General features: G+C 41.5%; 1 protein-coding gene across 1 annotated transcript in view; it reads left to right on the forward strand.

Annotated features, from left to right (window-relative positions):
• The window catches only part of abat (4-aminobutyrate aminotransferase), a 193,663-nt gene that overhangs the window by 153,512 nt on the left and 17,398 nt on the right, over nucleotides 1–22,753 (forward strand). The window contains exons 7-9 of the mRNA XM_072268745.1: nucleotides 11,675–11,755; nucleotides 12,327–12,419; nucleotides 21,054–21,116. Coding sequence (XP_072124846.1) covers nucleotides 11,675–11,755; nucleotides 12,327–12,419; nucleotides 21,054–21,116 — 237 coding nt within the window. The remainder of the gene's footprint in view (nucleotides 1–11,674; nucleotides 11,756–12,326; nucleotides 12,420–21,053; nucleotides 21,117–22,753) is intronic.

Consider the following 22,753-nt stretch of genomic DNA (forward strand, 5'->3'; position numbering starts at 1 on the left):
GTCTGGTCAGGGAGAGTGAGGAGGTGATAGAGAGGAGTTGCAGGCAGGTGGTCACGCCGGGGCCACGGGAGGCAGACAAGTGGGTCACGGTTAGGAGGGGGAAGGGGAAAAGTCAGGTAATAGGGAGTACCCCGGTGGCTGTGCCCCTTAACAACAGGTGCTCCTGTTTGAGTACTGCTGGGGGGGGGGGACAGCTTACCCGGGGGAAGCGACAGTGGCCGTGCCTCCAGCACAGAGTCCGGCCCTGTAGCTCAGAAGGGTAGGGCAAGGAAGAGGAGGGCAGTTGTGATAGGGGACTCGATAGTAAGGGGGTCAGATAGGCGATTCTGTGGACGCAGTCCAGAGACCCGGATGGTAGTTTGCCTCCCTGGTGCCAAGGTCCGGGATATTTCTGATCGTGTCCAAGATATCCTGAAGTGGGAGGGTGAGGAGCCAGAGGTTGTGGTACATATAGGTACCAATGACATAGGTAGGAAAAGGGATGAGGTCCTGAAAGGAGAATATAGGGAGCTAGGAAGGGAGTTGAGAAAAAGGACCGCAAAGGTAGTAATCTCGGGATTACTGCCTGTGCCACGCGACAGTGAGAGTAGGAATGCGATGAGGTGGAGGATAAATGCGTGGCTGAGGGATTGGATCGGGGGCAGGGATTCAAGTTTTTGGATCATTGGGACCTCTTTTGGCGCAGGCGTGACCTGTACAAAAAGGACGGGTTACACTTGAATCCTAGGGGGACCAATATCCTGGCAGGGAGATTAGCGGGGGCTACTGAGGTGACTTTAAACTAGAATGGTTGGGGGCTGGGAATCAAATTAAAGAGGCTAGGCGTGAGGAGGTTAGTTCACAACAGGGGGATGGGAACCAGTGCAGAGAGACAGAGGGGTGTAAAGTGAGGGTAGAAGCAAAAAGTACTAAGGAGAAAAGTAAAAGTGGCAGGCCGACAAATCCAGGGCAAGCATTAAAAAGGGCCACTTTTCAGCATAATTGTATAAGGGCTAAGAGAGTTGTAAAAGAGCGCCTGAAGGCTTTGTGTGTCAATGCAAGGAGCATTCGTAATAAGGTGGATGAATTGAAAGTGCAGATTGTTATTAATGATTATGATATAGTTGGGATCACAGAGACATGGCTCCAGGGTGACCAGGGATGGGAGCTCAACGTTCAGGGATATTCAATATGCAGGAGGGATAGACATGAAGGAAGGGGAGGTGGGGTGGCGTTGCTGGTTAAAGAAGAGATTAACGCAATAGAAAGGAAGGACATAAGCCGGGAAGATGTGGAATTGATATGGGTAGAGCTGCGTAACACTAAGGGGCAGAAGACGCTGGTGGGAGTTGTGTACAGGCCACCTAACAGTAGTAGTGAGGTCGGAGATGGTATTAAACAGGAAATTAGAAATGTGTGCAATAAAGGAACAGCAGTTATAATGGGTGACTTCAATCTACATGTAGATTGGGTGAACCAAATTGGTAAAGGTGCTGAGGAAGAGGATTTCTTGGAATGTATGCGGGATGGTTTTTTGAACCAACCTGTCGAGGAACCAACTAGAGAGCAGGCTATTCTGGATTGGGTTTTGAGCAATGAGGAAGGGTTAATTAGCAATCTTGTCATGAGAGGCCCCTTGGGTAAGAGTGACCATAATATGGTGGAATTCTTCATTAAGATGGAGAGTGACATAGTTAATTCAGAAACAAAGGTTCTGAACTTAAAGAGGGGTAACTTTGAAGGTATGAGACGTGAATTAGCTAAGATAGACTGGCAAATGACACTTAAAGGATTGACGGTGGATATGCAATGGCAAGCATTTAAAGGTTGCATGGATGAACTACAACAATTGTTCATCCCAGTTTGGCAAAAGAATAAACCAAGGAAGGTAGTGCACCCGTGGCTGACAAGAGAAATTAGGGATAGCATCAATTCCAAAGAAGAAGCATACAAATTAGCCAGAGAAAGTGGCTCACCTGAGGACTGGGAGAAATTCAGAGTTCAGCAGAGGAGGACAAAGGGCTTAATTAGGAAGGGGAAAAAAGATTATGAGAGAAAACTGGCAGGGAACATAAAAACGGACTGTAAAAGCTTTTATAGATATGTAAAAAGGAAAAGACTGGTAAAGACAAATGTAGGTCCCCTGCAGACAGAAACAGGTGAATTGATTATGGGGAGCAAGGACATGGCAGACCAATTGAATAATTACTTTGGTTCTGTCTTCACTAAGGAGGACATAAATAATCTTCCAGAAATAGTAGGGGACACCAGAGGGTCCAGTGAGATGGAGGAACTGAGCGAAATACATGTTAGTAGGGAAGTGGTGTTAGGTAAATTGAAGGGATTGAAGGCATATAAATCCCTAGGGCCAGATGGTCTGCATCCTAGAGTGCTTAGGGAAGTAGCCCAAGAAATAGTGGATGCATTAGTGATAATTTTTCAAAACTCGTTAGATTCTGGACTAGTTCCTGAGGATTGGAGGGTGGCTAATATAACTCCACTTTTTAAAAAAGGAGGGAGAGAGAAACCGGGGAATTATAGACCGGTTAGCCTAACGTCGGTGGTGGGGAAACTGCTGGAGTCAGTTATCAAGGATGTGATAACAGCACATTTGGAAAGCGGTGAAATCATCGGACAAAGTCAGCATGGATTTGTGAAAGGAAAATCATGTCTGACGAATCTCATAGAAGTTTTTGAGGATGTAACTAGTAGAGTGGATAGGGGAGAACCAGTGGATGTGGTATATTTGGATTTTCAAAAGGCTTTTGACAAGGTCCCACACAGGAGATTAGTGTGCAAACTTAAAGCACACGGTATTGGGGGTAAGGTATTGGTGTGGGTGGAGAATTGGTTAGCAGACAGGAAGCAAAGAGTGGGAATAAACGGGACCTTTTCAGAATGGCAGGCGGTGACTAGTGGGGTACCGCAAGGCTCAGTGCTGGGACCCCAGTTGTTTACAATATATATTAATGACTTGGATGAGGGAATTAAATGCAGCATCTCCAAGTTTGCGGATGACACGAAGCTGGGTGGCAGTGTTAGCTGTGAGGAGGATGCTAAGAGGATGCAGGGTGACTTGGATAGGTTGGGTGAGTGGGCAAATTCATGGCAGATGCAATTTAATGTGGATAAATGTGAAGTTGTCCACTTTGGTGGCAAAAATGGGAAAACAGATTATTATCTGAATGGTGGCCGATTAGGAAAAGGGGAGGTGCAACAAGACCTGGGTGTCATTATACACCAGTCATTGAAAGTGGGCATGCAAGTACAGCAGGTGGTGAAAAAGGCGAATGGTATGCTGGCATTTATAGCGAGAGGATTTGAGTACAGGAGCAGGGAGGTACTACTGCAGTTGTACAAGGCCTTGGTGAGACCACACCTGGAGTATTGTGTGCAGTTTTGGACCCCTAATCTGAGGAAAGACATCCTTGCCATAGAGGGAGTACAAAGGAGGTTCACCAGATTGATTCCTGGGATGGCAGGACTTTCATATGAAGAAAGACTTGATGAACTGGGCTTGTACTCACTGGAATTTAGAAGATTGAGGGGGGATCTGATTGAAACGTATAAGATCCTAAAGGGATTGGACAGGCTAGATGCAGGAAGATTGTTCCCAATGTTGGGGAAGTCCAGAACGAGGGGCCACAGTTTGAGGATAGAGGGGAAGCCTTTTAGGACCGAGATTAGGAAAAACTTCTTCACACAGAGAGTGGTGAATCTGTGGAATTCTCTGCCACAGGAAACAGTTGAGGCCAGTTCATTGGCTATATTTAAGAGGGAGTTAGATATGGCCCTTGTGGCTACGGGGGTCAGGGGGTATGCAGGGAAGGCTGGGGTGGGGTTCTGAGTTGGATGATCAGCCGTGATCATTATAAATGGCGGTGCAGGCTCGAAGGGCCGAATGGCCTACTCCTGCACCTATTTTCTATGTAATACTCACCACTTGTCTAGATGAGTGTAGTTCCAGCATCCTCAAGAAATTCAGCACTATCCAGAAGAAAGTGGAAGACTATAAGTATTTGTTCCTTCCACTTCCATTGGACAGTGGATACTACAGGTGATATGTGCAAGCTGCACTGCAGAAACTTGCCAAGGTCCTCCTAGACTCTCCTGCTAAGCAGTAAAGAGTATTCAACAGCTGGAGACCTTTCTGACCTGGGAATTAATCACTGTTCTTTTTTATCATTGGAACAAAAACATAGAACTCCCTCAAAACAGTGTTTCAGGTATTCAAAAAGGTTGATTGCCTCAATGATTAGAATGGATAAATATTAGCCTTAACTGTGATGTGATATCCCAAAAATAAATTTTAAAAATACAGGTACCTATTAAAGGTTCACAAGGCACACCAGAAAGGTCAGGGTGTGTGTGTTTAAATGTAACTGCATACTTTAATGCCATGATTTATCTTAGTACAAATAACTCAATTGCATTGATAATTTATTTTACTTAGTACAGAATTTAATTCCTTCAAATTTTAAATGCTATTGGAGATATTTTAAATATTGTTTTTTATGTTTTGGATCCTTCTTGTTTGTACCACACAGTGTCAGAATGCTGATGCTCAATCTTTCTGCTGAAAAATTCACAAAAGGAGTCTGGGCATGTGTCAGGGCGATGAATGGTGATCTCCCCCCATTCACTATTTTCTCATTCTTTAGCTGAAAGGAACTTTGGTCAGTTCTAGACTGGATCAAACATTCTGAGTGCAAGGGAAAACGAAACTTGAGTTGGGAGTAAATTGGCCTATTGGTTATAGCATTTGCAAGGGAAATGATGTGGATGAGAGATAAGTGAGTCTGAGGATGGATCCTACCTGAGAAAGTAGAAAAATGCCCAGTTATATCCTGTTCATTAAAATTGAGACAATCTAATCTGGTTAATTGCCAACCAATGTGTCTACTTCCAGTCCGCAGTTGAGTGTGTAGAAAAGTACAATCAAGCAACACTGTCCCAGCAATAATCTGCTTACTGATGGCCAGTTTGGGTTACATCAGGACAGCTTGGCTCCACACCTCAATGGTTTAAACTTGGACCAAGAGCAGAATTCAAGTGGAGAGGTGAGAGATAACTGCCCTGGATATCAAGGCAACATCTCACTGAGTATGGTATCAAGATGCCCCTGTACAACAGTTCAACGTGCATCAAGAGAGACAAACACTCCAGTGACTGGAGTCTCAGAAGGGAGGTCATTGCTGTTATTGGCATTCAGTCATACCAACAGCAGGAGTCTCTCAGGGTAATGTCCTAGACCTTTCTATCTTCAACTTCTTTATCAGTGAACTCCATTTCATCACAGGATCTGATAGTTGCACAATACCCAGTTCTATTTGCCATTCCTCAACAATAAAGCAATCCAGACCTGTATGCAGCAACAGCTGGAGAACATTTAGCATTGGCTGATCAGTGACAGGTAACACTGGTGCCACAGACAAGCAAGACAATCACCATTTCCAACCAGGCAGTATCAGACTAATATTCATTGGTATTCCCACAGCACAGTTCCCAAACCATAAACTGCCGAGGAATCACCACTGAGCAGAAGCTCCAGTGAATCCTATCGTGGACCCACAAGCTCTGTTGTAGGTGGGACATGTATATGTGGTAGTGGTGGCAACCATGGCTGCATTTCTCCTGGCTCTCTTCTGCTGTCTTCTGGTTCTTCTTTCCATCTCCAGAATACGAACCCCGTCCCTACACAGCTGTCGCCAAGTGGTACGGTCAGCAGCAACCTCCTCCAGGTCCTTGGGTCTGATCTTGTACTTCCTTAAAGCATTCTTCATCTGATCCTTATAGCGCTTCTTCAACCCTCCAGCTGAGCATGGACCATGATGTAGCTAGCCGTATAACACTCTGCGGGGTAGCCGACATGGGGGCATCCTTATCACGTGCCCCAGCACTGCAGCTGACGCTGGGTGATCGTGGCCTCAATACTCCTGCAGTTGGTCTTTACAAGTATTTCAGTGTGAGGCATCCGCTCACGCCAGGTAATTCCCAGGATGCGCTGGAGACAGCTTATGTGGAAGCACCCCAAGGACTTGATGTGACGGCTGTAGGTTACCCAAGCCTCACAGCTATAAAGGAGGGTGGTGACACAGACCACTTGGTATACCGTGACCTTTGTGGAGGGACGAAAGCTCCTGTTCGGAAAGACTCTATGCCGAAGTCTCCCAAAGGCAGCTGATGCCTGTTTAATGCGGCTCTGGATGTCGTTGTCAATGCCACTATCCTCAGAGAGAATGCTCCCCAGATATTTGAAAGATGTATTTCCCTTTGCTATTTTCTATTTATGATTTATAATTTAAATTTTTAATATTTACTATTGATTTGTACTCTAGGGAGCACGAAGAGCAGAATCAAATATCGCTGTGATGATTGTACGCTCTAGTATCAATTGTTTGGCGACAATAAAGTATGAAGTATAAAGTAAAGTATAAAGATGGCACTACTGACAGCTTTTCATCACCAGCAGTGAAGGCAGGTAGAGTGGGTGGGACACTGATACTCCATTGGCAAACCACTTCTATCTTGGTGGTATTGACAGTCAGCCCCATCCTGCTGTACGCTCTCACCGTCACAGCAAGGACAGTCTGAAGATCCTCCGGAGTGTGGACCACAAGAGCACAGTCGTCTGCATACTGCAGCTCCAGGACCCGCTCTGTACAGAGTTTGGTGGTTGCGTGGAGCCCCCTGATGTCAAAGAGGTTGCCATCTAATCTGACATTCACTGCTACGCCGCTGCTGTCTTCAATCTCGTTGTGGAGAAGCTTGGTAACACACGAGGAAGATGTTAAAGAGCACTGGTGCTAGCACACACTCCTGCCTCACCCCTGTGTGTACCAGGAAGGGGTCAGACTCTTGTCTTCCTATGGTCACCCAAGCATCATGGAACTGGCGGAGGATGTTAACAAATTTATTGGGACAGCCAAACCTAAGGAAGACATCCCATAAGAGCTCTCTTTGCACAGTGTCGAATGCCTTGGAGAGGTCGACAAAGGCCATAAACAGGTCCTGATGTTGCTCCCGGCACTTTTCCTGAAACTGCCAGGCTGTAAAGATCATGTCAATCGTGCTCCTGTTCTTCCTAAATCCACACTGCGATTCAGGCAGCATTGACTCGGTGATGTTGCTGATGAGTCTCTGAAGCATCACCTTAGCCAGGACTTTTCCAGCAACAGAAAGGAGTGATATGCCCCTAATATTGCTGCAGATGGCTTTGTCACCCTTGTTCTTAAAAATGACAATGATGTTTCCATTTCTCCTTTGCAGTGGGATGTTCTCATCAGTCTAAGCCTTGGTGATATACTGGTAGAGGGTGCGCATACACATGTACCCTCTGTTCTTCAGTAACTCAGCAGGGATATTGTCAGTGCCAGGGGACTTGTTGTTCTTAAGGGAATAGACAGCTGATAGAACCTCCTGGAAGGTTGGTGGTAGACTGAGGTCGTGGATAGGAGGAAGTTCAGGCAGTTCATCCAGGATGGTTGGGTCTGCGTCAGAGTCCTGATTAAGCAGGGTGTTAAAATGCACAGCCCACCTCAGCAGAATGGTATTCTGATTCTTCAGAAGTGTTAGACCATCTGCTGTTTTCAGAGGAGGAACGCATCGACTTATGGGGCCGTAGATGGTTTTGACAGCATTGTAAAAATTACGCATATCATTATTATCGGCAAAGGACTGGATTTCATGTGCCTTTTCAGTCCACCACTCATCTTGTATGGCCCCTATTGCCTTTTGCAACTTTCCTCCGAGCTGCCTGAGGCTGGTGGATGACGGGTTGTCTAAAGTTGACCAGTATGCTTTGTGCATGTCCTTAAGCAAGTTGTGGATGGTGTCGGAGTTATCATCAAACCAGTCTTGGTGGTTCCTGCTCTTATGGCCGATGGATTCGGCTGCTGCCTCATAGAACGCAGAGGCGATCTAGGTCCATTGTTGTTCCATGATATTTTCTGAGCTCAGACAAGGTTCCAGCTCCCTTAGTTTCTCAGCTAGGATGCGTCGAAACTCACTTCTTGCTTCTGTATTTCTCAGGCAGTTGCAATTTAGCGGCTTTGTATTGTGTTTTTGTAGCCGCAAGGGGGGACGCGCTTTCATATGGAGCTTGGCCACAATCAAACGGTGGTCAGTCCAGCACTCTGCACCTCTCATGGCACAGGTGATGAGAACATCGTTGATGTCACTACGTCTCACAATGATGAAGTCGATCATATGCCAATGTTTAGAGCGAAGGTGCATCCATGAGGTCTTATATTTTGCCTTCTGCTGGAAGATGGTGTTGGTTATGGTAAGGTTATGCTCACAGCAAGGAGTAAGTAGCCTCATGCCATTTGCATTCACCTTGCCAATACCACGCCTATCTAGCACTCCACTCCTTATCCTGTTGTTCTGTCCCACCCTAGCACTGAAGTCCCCAAGCAAAAGGATTTTGTCATTTTTAGTGATCCGGCAAAGAACTTCGTCCAGTGGCTGATAAAAGCATTCCTTGGCCTCATTCTCAGATGACAGAGTGAGGCACTGAGAAGCGTGGCATAATGTTTCTTTGCCAGGGGATACGGAGGGTCATTAGTCTTTCACTAATGCCAACAGGTGTTTCTGTGAGACTTGGTAGAAAGGTGTTCTTGATGGCCAAGCCTACTCCGTGGAGATGTTGTCCACCTGGGGGGAAACCTTTCCAGAAGAAGGTGTAACCCATCTCTTCCTCTGTTAAAGAGCCTTTATCCAGGAGCCTGGTCTCACTCAGGGCAGCAATGTCGATGTTGTAGCGCCTCAGCTCAGACGCGATCAAGACTGTTTTCCAGCAAGGTCTGTCAGAGATGCTATATGAGTCCAGGAGAGTCCTTACATTCCATGTTGCCAGTTTTAGGTTGTATTGTTTCTTATTTGGACCGCAGTAGTTCAATAACCCGATAGGCGCAGTAACCTATCCAGGTGAGTGATTGAATGGGCAATTTTTAGGCCACCTTTTCTAGACCCTTCTCCAATTGGGATGAGCAGTGTGGTCCCTAAGTAGGCCTGCTCAGTCACACAGGGGTCTGCCAAAAACAGCTGCCACTCAGTCCCAGCTGCTAGCAACAAAATACCCTGTGCCGCTGCTATGCAGGGTTCTGACTAGGAGCTCCCAGTCCATTCGTACCTGCTCCTGTTGCCAGACACCCCATCACTGTCAGACTTCAACCATATGTAAGGTCCTGGTGGTGTTCACCGTGGTCAGAGGTGGAGACCTGCGCAAGGAAGATTTTAAAGTGCCACAGGGGGTGCGCCATCCCCAGTAGCATTATCTTCACCATGATGAGGTAAATCCCGGTGGCAAGGGTGATCCCAGGACAACCGATCCCACATCTTGGCTGCAGGAGGCTGCCAAGTCCTTGGTCTGTTAAGACCCGCCTATTGCGCGCCACCAGCGCATTGCTTTTCTGTCAGGGTGTGCTCCCTTAGCCTTGTCTCAACAGACTTACCAACAAGGCAGTGGGGCTATTTGCCCATACCTGGGACAGTGGTTGTCGGACACACAGTGGTGGGCTGCATGCCACGTCCTTGCGGCCCACTGCTGCTCCGAGATCCCCTGTAGTTTAGCCTGTGACCGTAAGATACCCAGTTTCCGTGTGTGGCCCCGAGGAGGTACTGCAGAGGTCTTGGTTGTGGAGAGGTTCTGTACTGGCAGGAGGAGGCTTACACACTGAGCTCCTCTTTTCATCCTCTATTAAGAAGGCTAGCGGCAATAACTGTAAGCAGAGAGCACCATGTGGCATACAGCATGCAGCATGCACTAACTACAAGCAATACTACACTACTGCACTAGACGCTTCACACGCACCCTGTGAGCAAATACTCCCACCCACACTCCCTCACAAGTACACTGCATCTGCCATCTACTAACTGCACTGTGGTCACTCTCCGATCCCAGTAGCATCTCCCAAACCCACAACATCTACTACCAAGAAGGGCTCCAGGCCATTAGGAGCAGATTCCCCTCCAAGTTGCAGACCATCCTAACTTGGAAATATATTACTGTTTCTTCATTGTGATTAGAGGTGGACAATAAATGCTGGTCTCGACAGAAAGACTCTGATCTTGAAATAATGAATAAATTAAATGTGGCCATTGCAGAAATTCGACTGGCCACTTCCACTGTCAAGTTGCGCTTGCATCAGTGATTCGTTTTTCATGTCTAATGTGTAGCAAGTGATGTCGCTTCCTGGCAAGACACACAAAATGCTGGCGGAACTCAGCCGAAGGGTCCCAGCTAAAATGTCGACTGTACTCTTTTCCATAGATGTTACCTGGCCTGCTGAGTTCCTCCAGCATTTTGTGTGTGTTGCTTGGATTTCCAGCATCTGCAGATTCTCTCTTGTCTGTGATGCCACTTCCTGTGTAGTCTGGCAAAATTAATTCAAGTGGTTTTGAGAGCTTCTGTTCCTGGGCATTCTCAACGAATCCAGATATTAGTAGTGCTACTACCTCAGACTAATAGCCTGACCAGTGTTTGGATCCTGTCTAAAGTGGGTCCTCTTTATTATGGTTTAATATTTCATAACAACCTTAGCAACATGCTGCCACCAATCTACCAACCATTCAGAACTGCAACTCACTTTGTCCCTGATCAACAACTCCTCCATACTGACAGCCCCGATTTATAATCCCTTTTGCCCTGAATAGTATTCTGATACATAGCCCAATCCCCTTCTGGCCCAACGAGCCCTCGCTACCCAATTACACCATGTGACAAATTAACCTACTAACCCGTATGTCTTTGGAATGTGGGAGGAAAATGGAGCACCCAGGGGAAACTCACATTCACTCTTAAAAGGCTCAAGTGGAAACAGGCCCTGGTTGCTCTTCAAAACGTATTGTAATTTTGGACATATCTATCGGTTCTCTGGAGTTTTTACTTCAGGGCGAAAATTCCCAAGTTCTCAGGTCTCCAGATAACCAATGCCTGGTAGCGTTCTCATAAATTTCAACTGTACCTGCTCTTAAGAATTTGATATCTTTCCTAAGTACAGTATATTGTTCAGAATTGGAGACACTGTTCAGAATTGGAGACATTATTCCATTGAGGCTTGATCAGTGAGGTATAAGAGTTCAGTGTAATTTCCACACAGTGTTTCTGTGTGTTTTTTAACAGCTTCATCAACATCTTGCCAACTATGAAGATTTATATATATGACCCTATTATACCCACCACTCACCTCTTCCCTGACCTCTTTTAAAAATATACTGTCTATTACATAAATCTAGGCTGAACTGAAGAAATAGTACAGTTTTACAGATGATGCCTTTTGGGTGAGACATCAGACCTCACCCTTCCTCTGAGGCAGATGCAAAAGTTTTCACTGCAGCATTGTGAAGAAGAGTACGTGGAGTTATCATGGGTATCCTGACCAATTTTTATTGCTCTATCACAGTCACATAAGCTGATTGACTAGTGATGATTGCATTGCTCTTGTGGGAGCTTCTTGTATGCCAATTGACCATTGCATTTCCTAGACTAAAACAGCTATTGCACAAGTAATTCATTGATTATATTTTGGTGTATCCTAAGTCTGTAAAGGTGCTAGTCCTTTAGTTTTTACTCGTTTTCCACATTTTCTCCTCTACAAAAGATTACCCATGCCTTTATCAATGTGCACATTTGTTTAAACTGTGTTGCTTCTGAAAGGAGATAATGACTCCTTCATGTTGTTCTCTTTCACAGAGTACCTTCATAAACAGACCTGCCTTGGGCTGTTTGCCTCCTGAGAATTACGTCCAAAAACTATCTGAGATGCTGCTTTCAGTGAGTACAACTGTGCAGTATCGGGTCTGAAGGCCTGGACTGGTGGTTGCAGGGGCACACGGCATTTCAGGGGATCCGAGAACATTTTATGGCTTAGAGCTTCTGTTCAATATCCCTTTGTAAATGCATAGTCATAGTTAGAAAGGGCAAAACATACCTATAGTTTGTTAGTTCTTGTTCAGGATCTTGGAATGCTATTGATACAGTCATGCCATGTAGTCATAACAACACAGAGGGGACCATTCAGTCCATAAAGCCCTAACTCCAGCCAGTTTAGCACTCCAGGTCATTGAGGCATGCGAGCCTCCAACTACAGCAAGGTCGTGGTCCTCTTGCAGGATACTTAGGCTAGAGATGTATCGTTTTTAAAATTCACATGCCAACTTTAATGAATGGAAAGACACAAATATCTGACAAACTCAAGCAAAGCTCTCAGAGGTCAGTGTGACACAACGGGAATCCTTGAATAAGGCTCTTATCTCGAAGTGGGTCCAGATAAAGACTTCTATAATTATCAGTAGATTCTATGATGATATCAGCATCATTACGATCTGGACTTTCTTCCTTATAGGTAGCCCCAAAAGGCTTGAAGCAAGTGCAAACTATGTCGTGTGGCTCCTGTTCCAATGAGAATGCCTTCAAAGCAGCTTGCATCTGGTACAGGGTAAGTGAAAAATTCCCACTATCTTTCAACTTCAAACTTCAATGTAAATTTTTTTTATCAAATTACTTATATGTCACCATGTACAACACTGGGATTCATTTTCTTGCAGGCATACTCAACAGATCCATATTAGAATAATAAGTGTAAGAATCAATGAAAGACCACACTATTTTGGGCATTCATCAAGTGTGCAGAAGACAACAAACAAAATACAAAAAGATAGAAATAATAATAGAAATAAATAAGCAATAAATATTGAGATCATGAGATCAAGAGTCCCTGAAAGTGAGTCCATAGGTTGTGGGAACTCCTCCACGATGGGAAGCGTTCTATCTAAGTACACTTTGTAAATGCATTAGTGTTTGGGCAATACAGTGAAATTAGAAGGAACCTTTACACCAAATCTGAGAGCTAAGGCCAGGAATTTGTTGAATGATGGATGTCTGTCACATACTGTATGTCAGTAAAGCCAAAGGTCCGCTACTGAGGGTATCCCGAACCTGAATGACACGGCTCCTGCACAAGCCTAGGCTTTACATGCAGAGATTGGAAATCTATTGGTCATATATGCCCTGTCCATATACTACTGAGGAAACCTTTGAAGTAGGCAAAGCCAGACTTCCCAGCACCCTCAAGGCTGGAAACATATTAATGTGTTAAGGTTTGTAGAACACTACAAGCAGAAACGGGCCCTTTGGCCCATCTAGTCCATGCTAAACTATTATTCCACCAACCCATTGACCTGCATAGCCTTCCACACACCCTCCAGCCATATACTTATCCAATGATGTACTCAAACCCACATCTACCACTTCTGCTGGCAGCTCGTTCCACACTCTCCCACCCTCTAGGTGAAGAAGTTCCCTAAACATTTCAACTTTCACCTTTAACTCATGACTTCTAAGTTGTAGTCTCAATCAACCTCAGTGAAACAAGCCTGCTTGCATTCACCCTACCCATGCCTCTCATGATTTTGTACACTTCTATTCAAATTTCCCTTCATTCTCCTATGCTGCAGGGAATAAAAAAAACTAACCTATTCAACCTTTCGCTATAACTCAGCTTCTCAAGTTCCAACAATATCCTTGTAAATTTTCTCTCCACTCTTTCAGGAAGAATGATAATTTTCCTGTAGGTAGGTGACCAGAATTAGGGTAGGTAAGTTCCTGGGGCTGGGTGAGTTATACCCCAGGTTACTAAGGGAAGTGAGGGAAGAGACTGCTGCACCTTTGGTGATGATCTTTGTGTCCTTACTGGCCGTAGGAGTGATGCCTGAGGATTGGAGGGTGGCAAATATTATTCTTTTGTTCAATAAAGGTAATCGATATAATCCTGGGGAAATATAGAGCAGTGGGTCTTACGTCATTGGTGGGTAAGCTGTTGGAGAGGATTGTAGGAAACACTGTAGGAAAAGCATGGTCTGACTGGAGATAGTCAACATGGCTTTGTGAGGGGAAGATCGTGCCTCGTGAGCCTGACTGAATTCTTTGCAGAAGTGACAAACATATCAATGAAGACAGAGCAGTGTAGGTGGTGTATATGGATTTTAGTGAGGCATTTGACAAGGTTCCTCATGGTAGGCTCATTTAGAAAGTCAGGAGGCATTGGATCTGGGGAAACTTAGCTGCATGGATTCAAAATTGGCTTGCCCACAGAAGGCAGAGGGTGGTAGTAAATGTGTATTCTGCCTGGAGGTCGGTGACTAGAGGTATTCTGCAGGGATCTGATCTGGGACCCCTTCTCTATGTGATTCTTATAAATGACTTGGATAAGAAAGTGGAAGGGAGGGTTAGAAAGTTTGCAGGTGACACAAAAGTCGGTGGTGTTGTGGATAGTGTTGAAGGTTGTCATAGGTTATAATGCGGCATTGCGAGGATGCAGAGATGGGCTGAGAAATGGCAGCTTGAGCTTAATGCAGAAAAGTGTGAAACAACTCACTTTGGAATGTCGAACTTGAAGGTAGAATGCAGGCTTAATGGCAGAATTCTTAACAGTGTGCAAAGCAGATCAATCTTGGGGTTTACATCCATAGATCCCTCGAAGTTGCAATGCAAGTTGACCAGGTGATTAAGAAGGTTAATGGTGTGATGGCCTTCATTAGTCAAGGGTACTGAGTTCAAGAGCCAAGACGCAATGTTGCAGCTCTATAAAACTCTGGTTAAACCACACTCAGGCTATTGTATTCATTTCTGGTTGCATCATTCTAGGAAGGATGAGGAAGCTTCAGAGAGAGTGCAGAGAAGATTTACCCAGACACAGCCTGGATTGGAGAGCATGTTTTGTGAGGATAGGTTGAGTGAGCTAGGGTTTTCCCTTTGGAAAGAAGAAGGACAAGAGGAGACTTTATAGAGATGTAGCAGATCATCAGAGCCGTAGATTGAATGGATAGCCGCTGCCTTTTACAACTTTAAAGTGCAGAGGGGAAAGTATTGGGGATGTCAGAAATGTTTTTTTATTTTTGTATAGAGAGTGGTGGGTGCGTGGAACACGTTGCCAGAGGTGATGGTAGAGGCAGAAGCATTAGGGACTTTTAAAAGTTTCTTCGATGGGATGAAAAGAAAATGGAGGTCTATGTTGGGAGGGAAATGTTAGATTTTCTCCCACATCTCAAGGATGTGGGGTTAGTAGCTAATTGGCTACTGTAAATACCCTCTACCTTGGAGAATAGTTGTAGAAACAAGGGCAGCTAGTGGGAATGAAAGGAAAATAAAATGGGATTAGTCTAAATGTAGCGTGTGATAGTCAGTGTAGATTTGTTGAACTGGGGGGCTTGTTTCCATGCTGCATGTCTTTATGAGCACATGAAGAAACAACTGCTTTAATTGTCCAAACTTTCTCTGCAGCACAAGTCACATTGCAGCTTCATGCAGTATAGACCTTTTGCACCTGCACAGTTTCATAGAAAGCACTGGCTCACCATCCAAAACCAATGTAATGTGCCCTTTCCCAGGCTCTGAAGGATTTCTAGACAAACACCTTTTTTTTTAAACCGGTGGCTTTATTCTGTCCCCAGTCATGCTTTACCTGTCCTAAAAGTAGTTGATGGTGACCCTCTCCAAAGTGTAGTGAGGTCTGCGCTTCCTCATCTTTTTCATTAATTTAAAAAAATTCATCAAAAAAATCTCAGTTACTTTCTAACACATTGTAAAAGGTTAAATTTCTCTGATTAATGACAGAAACATTGATTCAATTAATAATCTTCAGATTTGGAAACAAGGAAAGAAAGCATTCCTTTCTTTGAACATAAAAAAGAGGTTGGACAAACTTCTCTGGAACAGTGGTGGCTGAGGCAAGACCTGGTAGAAGTTTATAACATTCGGAGAGGCATAATTTCCCAAGGTCATCATACCCAGTTCCAATGGGCCTGCATTTAAGGTGAGGGGGAAAAGTTCAAAGGAGATGTGAAGAGCAAGTTTTCTCCACACAGAGAATGATAGGTGCCTGGAATGTGCTGGCGGGAGTGATGGTGAAGGCAGATTTTATGAAGAGGTTTGGGAGGTTTTGTTGTAGGTATTCACCTTCAACAACAATAATTGATTAGTGACAAAGATAATCTTTATTAACTGATCATTAGCTTTATTGGCTCAATTAAGAACAAGTGTGCAAGTCACACAAAACTAAATGTCTGTGCCCACACTCACTGTGTTTATCTGGCTCTCTCTGAACAGTCAAGGTTAATACTTGGAAATAGGAGCTCACTCTATCTAATCATATTGAACTGGTCAACCAAGTCAGATTCTCATTAGACCTGGCCAAAGGCTACAAGCAATATTTACTTTATTGGTCTTTCCCCAGATTTAAGAGTCAGGTAATTTTCTCTGTTCTTTTAGACTAGTTCAAACCAGTCAGGTCAGCTAACTGGGCTCAGGCTACTTCAGGTCAGAAGCTGTCTTTTCACAAGTCTGCCTTTTCTACCTAACCAAAAAATTATTTGGAAATGATTTCAGCAGGAACCTCATTGTACCCACTTTCAATTGCTGTGATTAAGCCATCCCCAGCAAGAGCCAATTCACAAAATGGTGTCTCCAAGAGCCCTGTCAAAATGGCAGCCTCCAATCCTATAACCACTTGGCAAGAACAAAGGCATTCGGTGTGTTTGCTTCCACTGTCCTTGGCACATTCCAGTTAGATGTGCAGTTTTTAATTCTTTCTGGCCAAAAGCTCTTCATTAGACTCATGAATATGCAGAGAATGGAGAACTAGACCATGTGCAGGTAGAAGGGGTTAAGTGTCCATTAGTTTGATTAGTTTGGCACAACATTATAGGCTGAATGATCTGTTTTTGTGCTGTATTCTTTGTTCTGTTCTAACCTTAAATGCATTAATTACTTTATATTCCATCCATTTAAGTTAGGAAAGACAAAAACAAACATCAAACGAATTAAATAGGTACTTTCTTTCTTTTACACACCTCCAGCTATTTGAAAATGATAATCCAAGTCAAACTCATTGTAATGTGTACAAGTACAGTGAAAATCTTGCTTGTAGTAGCAACACATGCACATCGATACAGACAACAAACAGAATATAAATTATACACAATTTTATCTGCTGTTTGATGGATCTTCTTCTAAGAATGTAGAAAGGTTCATGGAAGGAGCAATAAAAATTATACCACTGGTTTATGCTGAGCTTTTAAGCTTATTGAGAGCTCAACGTGACATTGTGTTACCAGAGAAAAACATTTGTGCTGCCACTGGGGAACATGAACATGGATGCGATGAAAGCATATTTGAGGGGCCAGATAATAAGTTATACGTCTAAAATTAAGAAAGAATATATGGCAGAATTAGATCAATTGGAAAAAGAGATTACAAAATTAGAAAAAGAATCTCAAAGTTATATGTCGGAAGAAAAACGAAGGCAACCTGTCAATAAGAAGTTACAATATAATACACTTCAGACATATAGAATGGAAAAAGCAATTATAAGAACTAAGCAAAGGTATTATGAGTTAGGTGAGAGAGCACATAAAATTCTTGCCTGGCAGTTGAAAACAGAACAAGCTTCCAAAACAATAAATGCAATTAGAACAAGCGCAGATAAAATATCTTATAAACCTCATGAAATAAATGAAACCTTTAAAAGTTTTTATTCTGAGTTATATCAATCAGAATCACAAAATGATGTTAATGAGATAGAAAGGTTTTTATCACAAGTAACTCTTCCAAAATTGAATTCGGAAGAACAGAAGGGATTAGATATGCCTTTTACATTAAAAGAAGTTGAAGAAGCTTTAGGATCACTTCAAAGTAATAAATCTCCAGGAGAAGATGGTTTGCCATCTGAATTTTATAAAAAGTTTAAAGATTTATTATTTCCTCTTTTTATGGAGTGAATACGTCAAGCGGAAAAAAACACAAACTCCCAGCATCTTTCTCAACAGCGGTTGTAATAGTATTGCCAAAAAAAGATAGAGATCCTTTAAAACCAGCATCATATAGGCCTATTTCTTTGTTGAACACGGATTATAAAATGATAGCAAAAATTTTAATCGAAAAGATTATCTAAATATTTACCAAAATTAATACATATGGATCAAACAGGATTTATTAAAAATATACAACTGGCAGATAATGTAACTCGACTACTCAGTATAATTCATTTGGCACAAAAAAAGGAGGAGGTGAGTATAGTAGTAGCCTTGGATGCAGAAAAAGCATTTGATAGATTAGAATGGGATTTTTTATTTAAAGTATTAGAAAAATATGGGTTAGGAACATCTTTTATAAATTGGATTAAAATTTTAAATTCTAACCCTAAGGCTAAAGTAGTGACAAACTCTCAAATTTCAACACCAGTTAAAGTTCACCATTCCAGTTAAAAAGGTCAACTAGACAAGGTTGTCCATTATCACCTGCTTTATTTGTACTGGCGATAGAGCCATTAGCAGAATTAATCAGAATTGATCCAGATATTACGGGTTTTAGAGTCAATCAGGAGGAATATAAAATTAATCTTTTTGCCGATGATGTTTTGATTTATTTAACAAACCCACAACATTCGTTACATAAATTATCTTCTAGATTGGATGAATATGGGAAGGTATCAGGTTATAAAATAAATTGGGATAAAAGTGAAATTTTACCTCTTACTAAAGGAGACTATAGTCAATGTTGGTTAGCAACCCAATTTAGATGGCCGGTAAATGGTATAAAGTATTTAGGTATAAGACTTGATAATGATGTAAAGAATTTATATAAATTTAATTATTTACCACTATTGAAAAAAATTCAAGAAGATCTTGACAAATGGATGATACTACCAATAACATTAGTAGGTAGAGTCAATGTTGTAAAAATGAACATATTTCCTAGATTACAGTATTTGATTCAAATATTACCAATACAATTGCCACAGAAATTTTGTCAAGAGTTAAATAAATGTGTGAGAAAATTTCTTTGGAAAGGTAAAATGTCAAGAATATCATTGGAAAAATTGATATGTAAATTTGAGGTTAGGAGGGTTACAACTTCCAAACTTTAAGAATTATTATAAAGCAAATCAACTTAGATTTATTGCATCTTTTTTCGATGATCGAAAACCAGCATGGATTAAAATAGAATTAGACAAGATAGGAGAAAATAGACCTGAAGATTTTATATATAAATGGGAATCTAAATGGATACGGGAAAAGAAAGAATCTCCTATATTAATACATTTGATTAATCTATGGAATAAGATAAATGTTGATAATGAAATACAAAAATCTTTATTAGCAAGGAGACCTTTGTTTCAAAACAGACTTATTCCTTTTACAATGGACAATCAACTTTTATATAATTGGTACCAAAAAGGGATTAAATTTATAGGAGATTGTTATGAACGAGGAATATTGATGTCATTTGAACAATTAAAGGATAAATATAAAATATCAAATAATACTTTCTTTTGTTACCTTCAATTAAGGGCTTACTTAAAAGGTAAGCTGGGTCAAACAATGTTTTGCCAAAATCTAATGAAATTGAAACTTTAATTCAAAAAGGGAAAATTAAAAAATTTATTTCTTGTATGTATAATTTGATTCAAGAACAGACAATTAAACAAGGAATCCATAAGTCAAAACAAAAATGGGAAACAGATCTGAATATTAATATTGATGAAACGAATTGGTCAAGACTCTGTCTTGACAGTATGACAAATACAATAAATGTTCGACTTAGATTAGTACAATATAATTTTTTACACCAATTATATATTACACCACAAAAAATAAATAGATTAAATTCAAATCTATCCGATAAATGCTTTCGGTGTAATCAAGAAATTGGTACTTTTTTTACATTCCACTTGGTCTTGTTTTAAAATTCAACCCTTTTGGATAAATTTAAGAGTCTTATTGGAACAAATTACTGGAACTCAACCTCCACATAACCTTGTATTATTTATATTAGGTGATATTGAAGGGATAAAGCCGAAACTTAAATTGAATAAATATCAGAAAGAATTTATGAAAATTGCATTGACAGTAGCTAAGAAGACTATAGCAGTTACTTGGAAATCTGATTCGTGTTTAAGTATGAATCATTGGAATAATGAAATAGCTAGTTCTGTTCCACTCGAAAAAATTACTTATAATGTAAGAGATAAATATGTAACATTTCTGAATATTTGGCGCCCTTATTTACAAAAGATAGGATGGCATATTTAAGTGCTCCGATAAAGATCTTGGTCCCTTGGGGAAAGTAACGAATAAGTATACCAAATTTATTTTGAACTCCATTGGAGCATGTGGAAACCTTCCAACACCCAGGCGGTTCTTCTTTCTTCTTTTTTTTCTTCTTCTTTTTTAGGTAGGACTATATATGGGGGGGGAGGGTTAAGGGGAGGGGGGAGGGTAGACACTATCTTTTCATGTATTCATTTTGAAAATTCAATAAAAATTATATTAAAAAAACAATCCAGAAAGAATTGAAGAAATTAATAGAAGAAATAATAATCCTGTATTTTACCGTCAACTTTCATTGCAAATTTCAGAAGTATCTACATGATAAATACAGACTGTCCCAAGGTTATAAGCACCTGACTTATGAAGAATTACACATACAAATGAGCTCCTATGGTATTATTAAATTCAATGGTACAATGTACATATAAATGCTTGTTCCTATGAATGGCAGAAGTAGCTTCCTCTTTCTCTTCACTGTTAATAATTATTCTTTCTTATCAGTCTTCTGTGTTTTGATGCCACTTATAGTGCTGTTGAGGAATGTTACAATATTGAGTAATATTTTGCATTTTCTGAGGTATGGACAAAACTGATTTCAGAATATTTGTAAAAACAAAACCTGTTGATTATCCAGTGATGGTCTGAGTTCTGTTCTGAAATTTTAATTGGGTGTAGGAAGACTCCTTGGAACTAAAGTGGATCTTGAAAGCTGAAAAAAAAATAATTTCCCCCAGATATACTGTCTGACCCACTGTGCTTCTCCAGCATTTTGTGTGTGGTGCTGGGGAAATCCCCTCCCTTAGAGGACTCTTTGACACTCCTCTAGGTGGCAGCATTCAACTGCATGATGAGGCGAACACTTCACTGGAAGTGTTTAACTTAGGAAACTGCACTTATTGTTGGCAGATCTTTCACTTCAGGTAACATTTTTTTAAATGAGCTGTGAACATTTTCTTTTTGAATAGAACAAAGAAAGAGGAGAAACTATCCACACAAAGGAAGAACTGGAATCTTGTATGATCAACCAAGTAAGTTTCTAAGTCCTGAAGAATGCTTGAATTTGCTGCTCTTACAAAAATTATAAATAACACCTGTACAAATTTGTTTCAATCTTATTTTTATTACACCCTATCAGTTACAAATTTAAGTGAACAATTAATTTGTCCCATCTGTACAACTGTCTCAGCTCAGCCGGCAACCATGTTGCTTATCCTGATAGGACCTTGTACTTCTATTCTGCCTTTTTAAATTAAAACGAGTTATCAAGATAAATTGCATACACATAGGTTGCACCTACTTTATGTTGTCTCACTGATGAATATCTAGGAATTTTCTTTTAATATAAATTAATGTTCTAATGCTTCAAACTGTTATTCTGAAGTAGTTTTTTGTCTTTTGGCTGTCAATATTCTGTTTGCTTCTCTGTAAAGTCACCTTACTCCACAAGACACATTTACTATAATCCTGTATGAATCCTGGCCAGTGTTAACTCCTGTTTCCTGAATTGTTCATACTTAAAAACCTATATCTGTAACCTTCTCTAGAAACATCACCATATCTGTGACTCTTTCCATCAGTTAACTTTTGCTCTAAATCTAGTGGGTGGGACTTTATGAATTAAATAAAATAGAGGCATCCGTTAGTCTTGCGAGACCGTAGATCTGCACCTGGAAAGTCTTCACAAGGTTGTATGGAAGACCAGCAGTTGCCCATGCTGCAAGTCTCTCCTCTCCACGACACTAATGTTGTCCAAGGGAAGGGCATTAGGACCCATACAGCTTGGCACCAGTGTCGTCGCAGAGCAATGTGTGATTAAGTGCCTTGCTCAAGGACACCATACGTTCCCTCGGCTGGGGCTCAAACTCATGACCTACAGGTCGCTAATCCAATGCCTTAACCACTTGGCCACGTGCCCCAAGAGAAACCAAGTATAATATGGGTATTTTTAATTTTTAAGAAGCCTAGTTGAATTGAATGTCAGAATGTTAACAAACTAAAGTTCCTTAACTCCACTGTTCCCATTATTTGGATAAAGGATGGATAATCAGTCATGTTGCAATCATTTTGTTTTATTTTATGACATTATCTTTCCGAATCTCTCACTATAATGACATCTTCGGCTGAAATAACTTTTTTTGCATCAGCCAGTTGTGGTGTCTGGTCAGATTACAATTTTGACATTTAAGAATCGAGTATACTTCAATATTCATCAGGGCAAAATAAAACCATTTTCTGCAATGGTGAAATGTATCCCCAAGTGCAGTGTTGCTCAGAATGCTCACTCCATATCGACGGAGATTTACACTGAGAGGCACGGTTGGTTTCGTACCATGCAGGTGTACCTCTGTGTTAACATCTCTCTAACAAAAAGATCTATTATTCAGAGAGATTTCAGTGTCACCTTCCCTTTATCAGAGTAACATGTGAACAGATCCTATTTCAGAAAAAATCTCCCTTGTGAACTGAAAATGCTGCTGAGATTTAAGGGACCAAATGAAATTTAGGTAAAGTACTTTGCAAACTGAACTAATGTGTGTTGCATAGGTAGTGTTAACGTGTAGTACCTGAAAATTTGAATGTGTTTAAATCTTATATCCATCCCCACAACATGAAGAAGTAAAGCTCTTTGTGTTATGACTCTGTCACAATGGACAGACATATGAAT

This window comes from Mobula birostris, chromosome 9, assembly GCF_030028105.1.
Source record: "Mobula birostris isolate sMobBir1 chromosome 9, sMobBir1.hap1, whole genome shotgun sequence".
Taxonomy (NCBI): Eukaryota; Metazoa; Chordata; class Chondrichthyes; order Myliobatiformes; family Myliobatidae; genus Mobula; species Mobula birostris.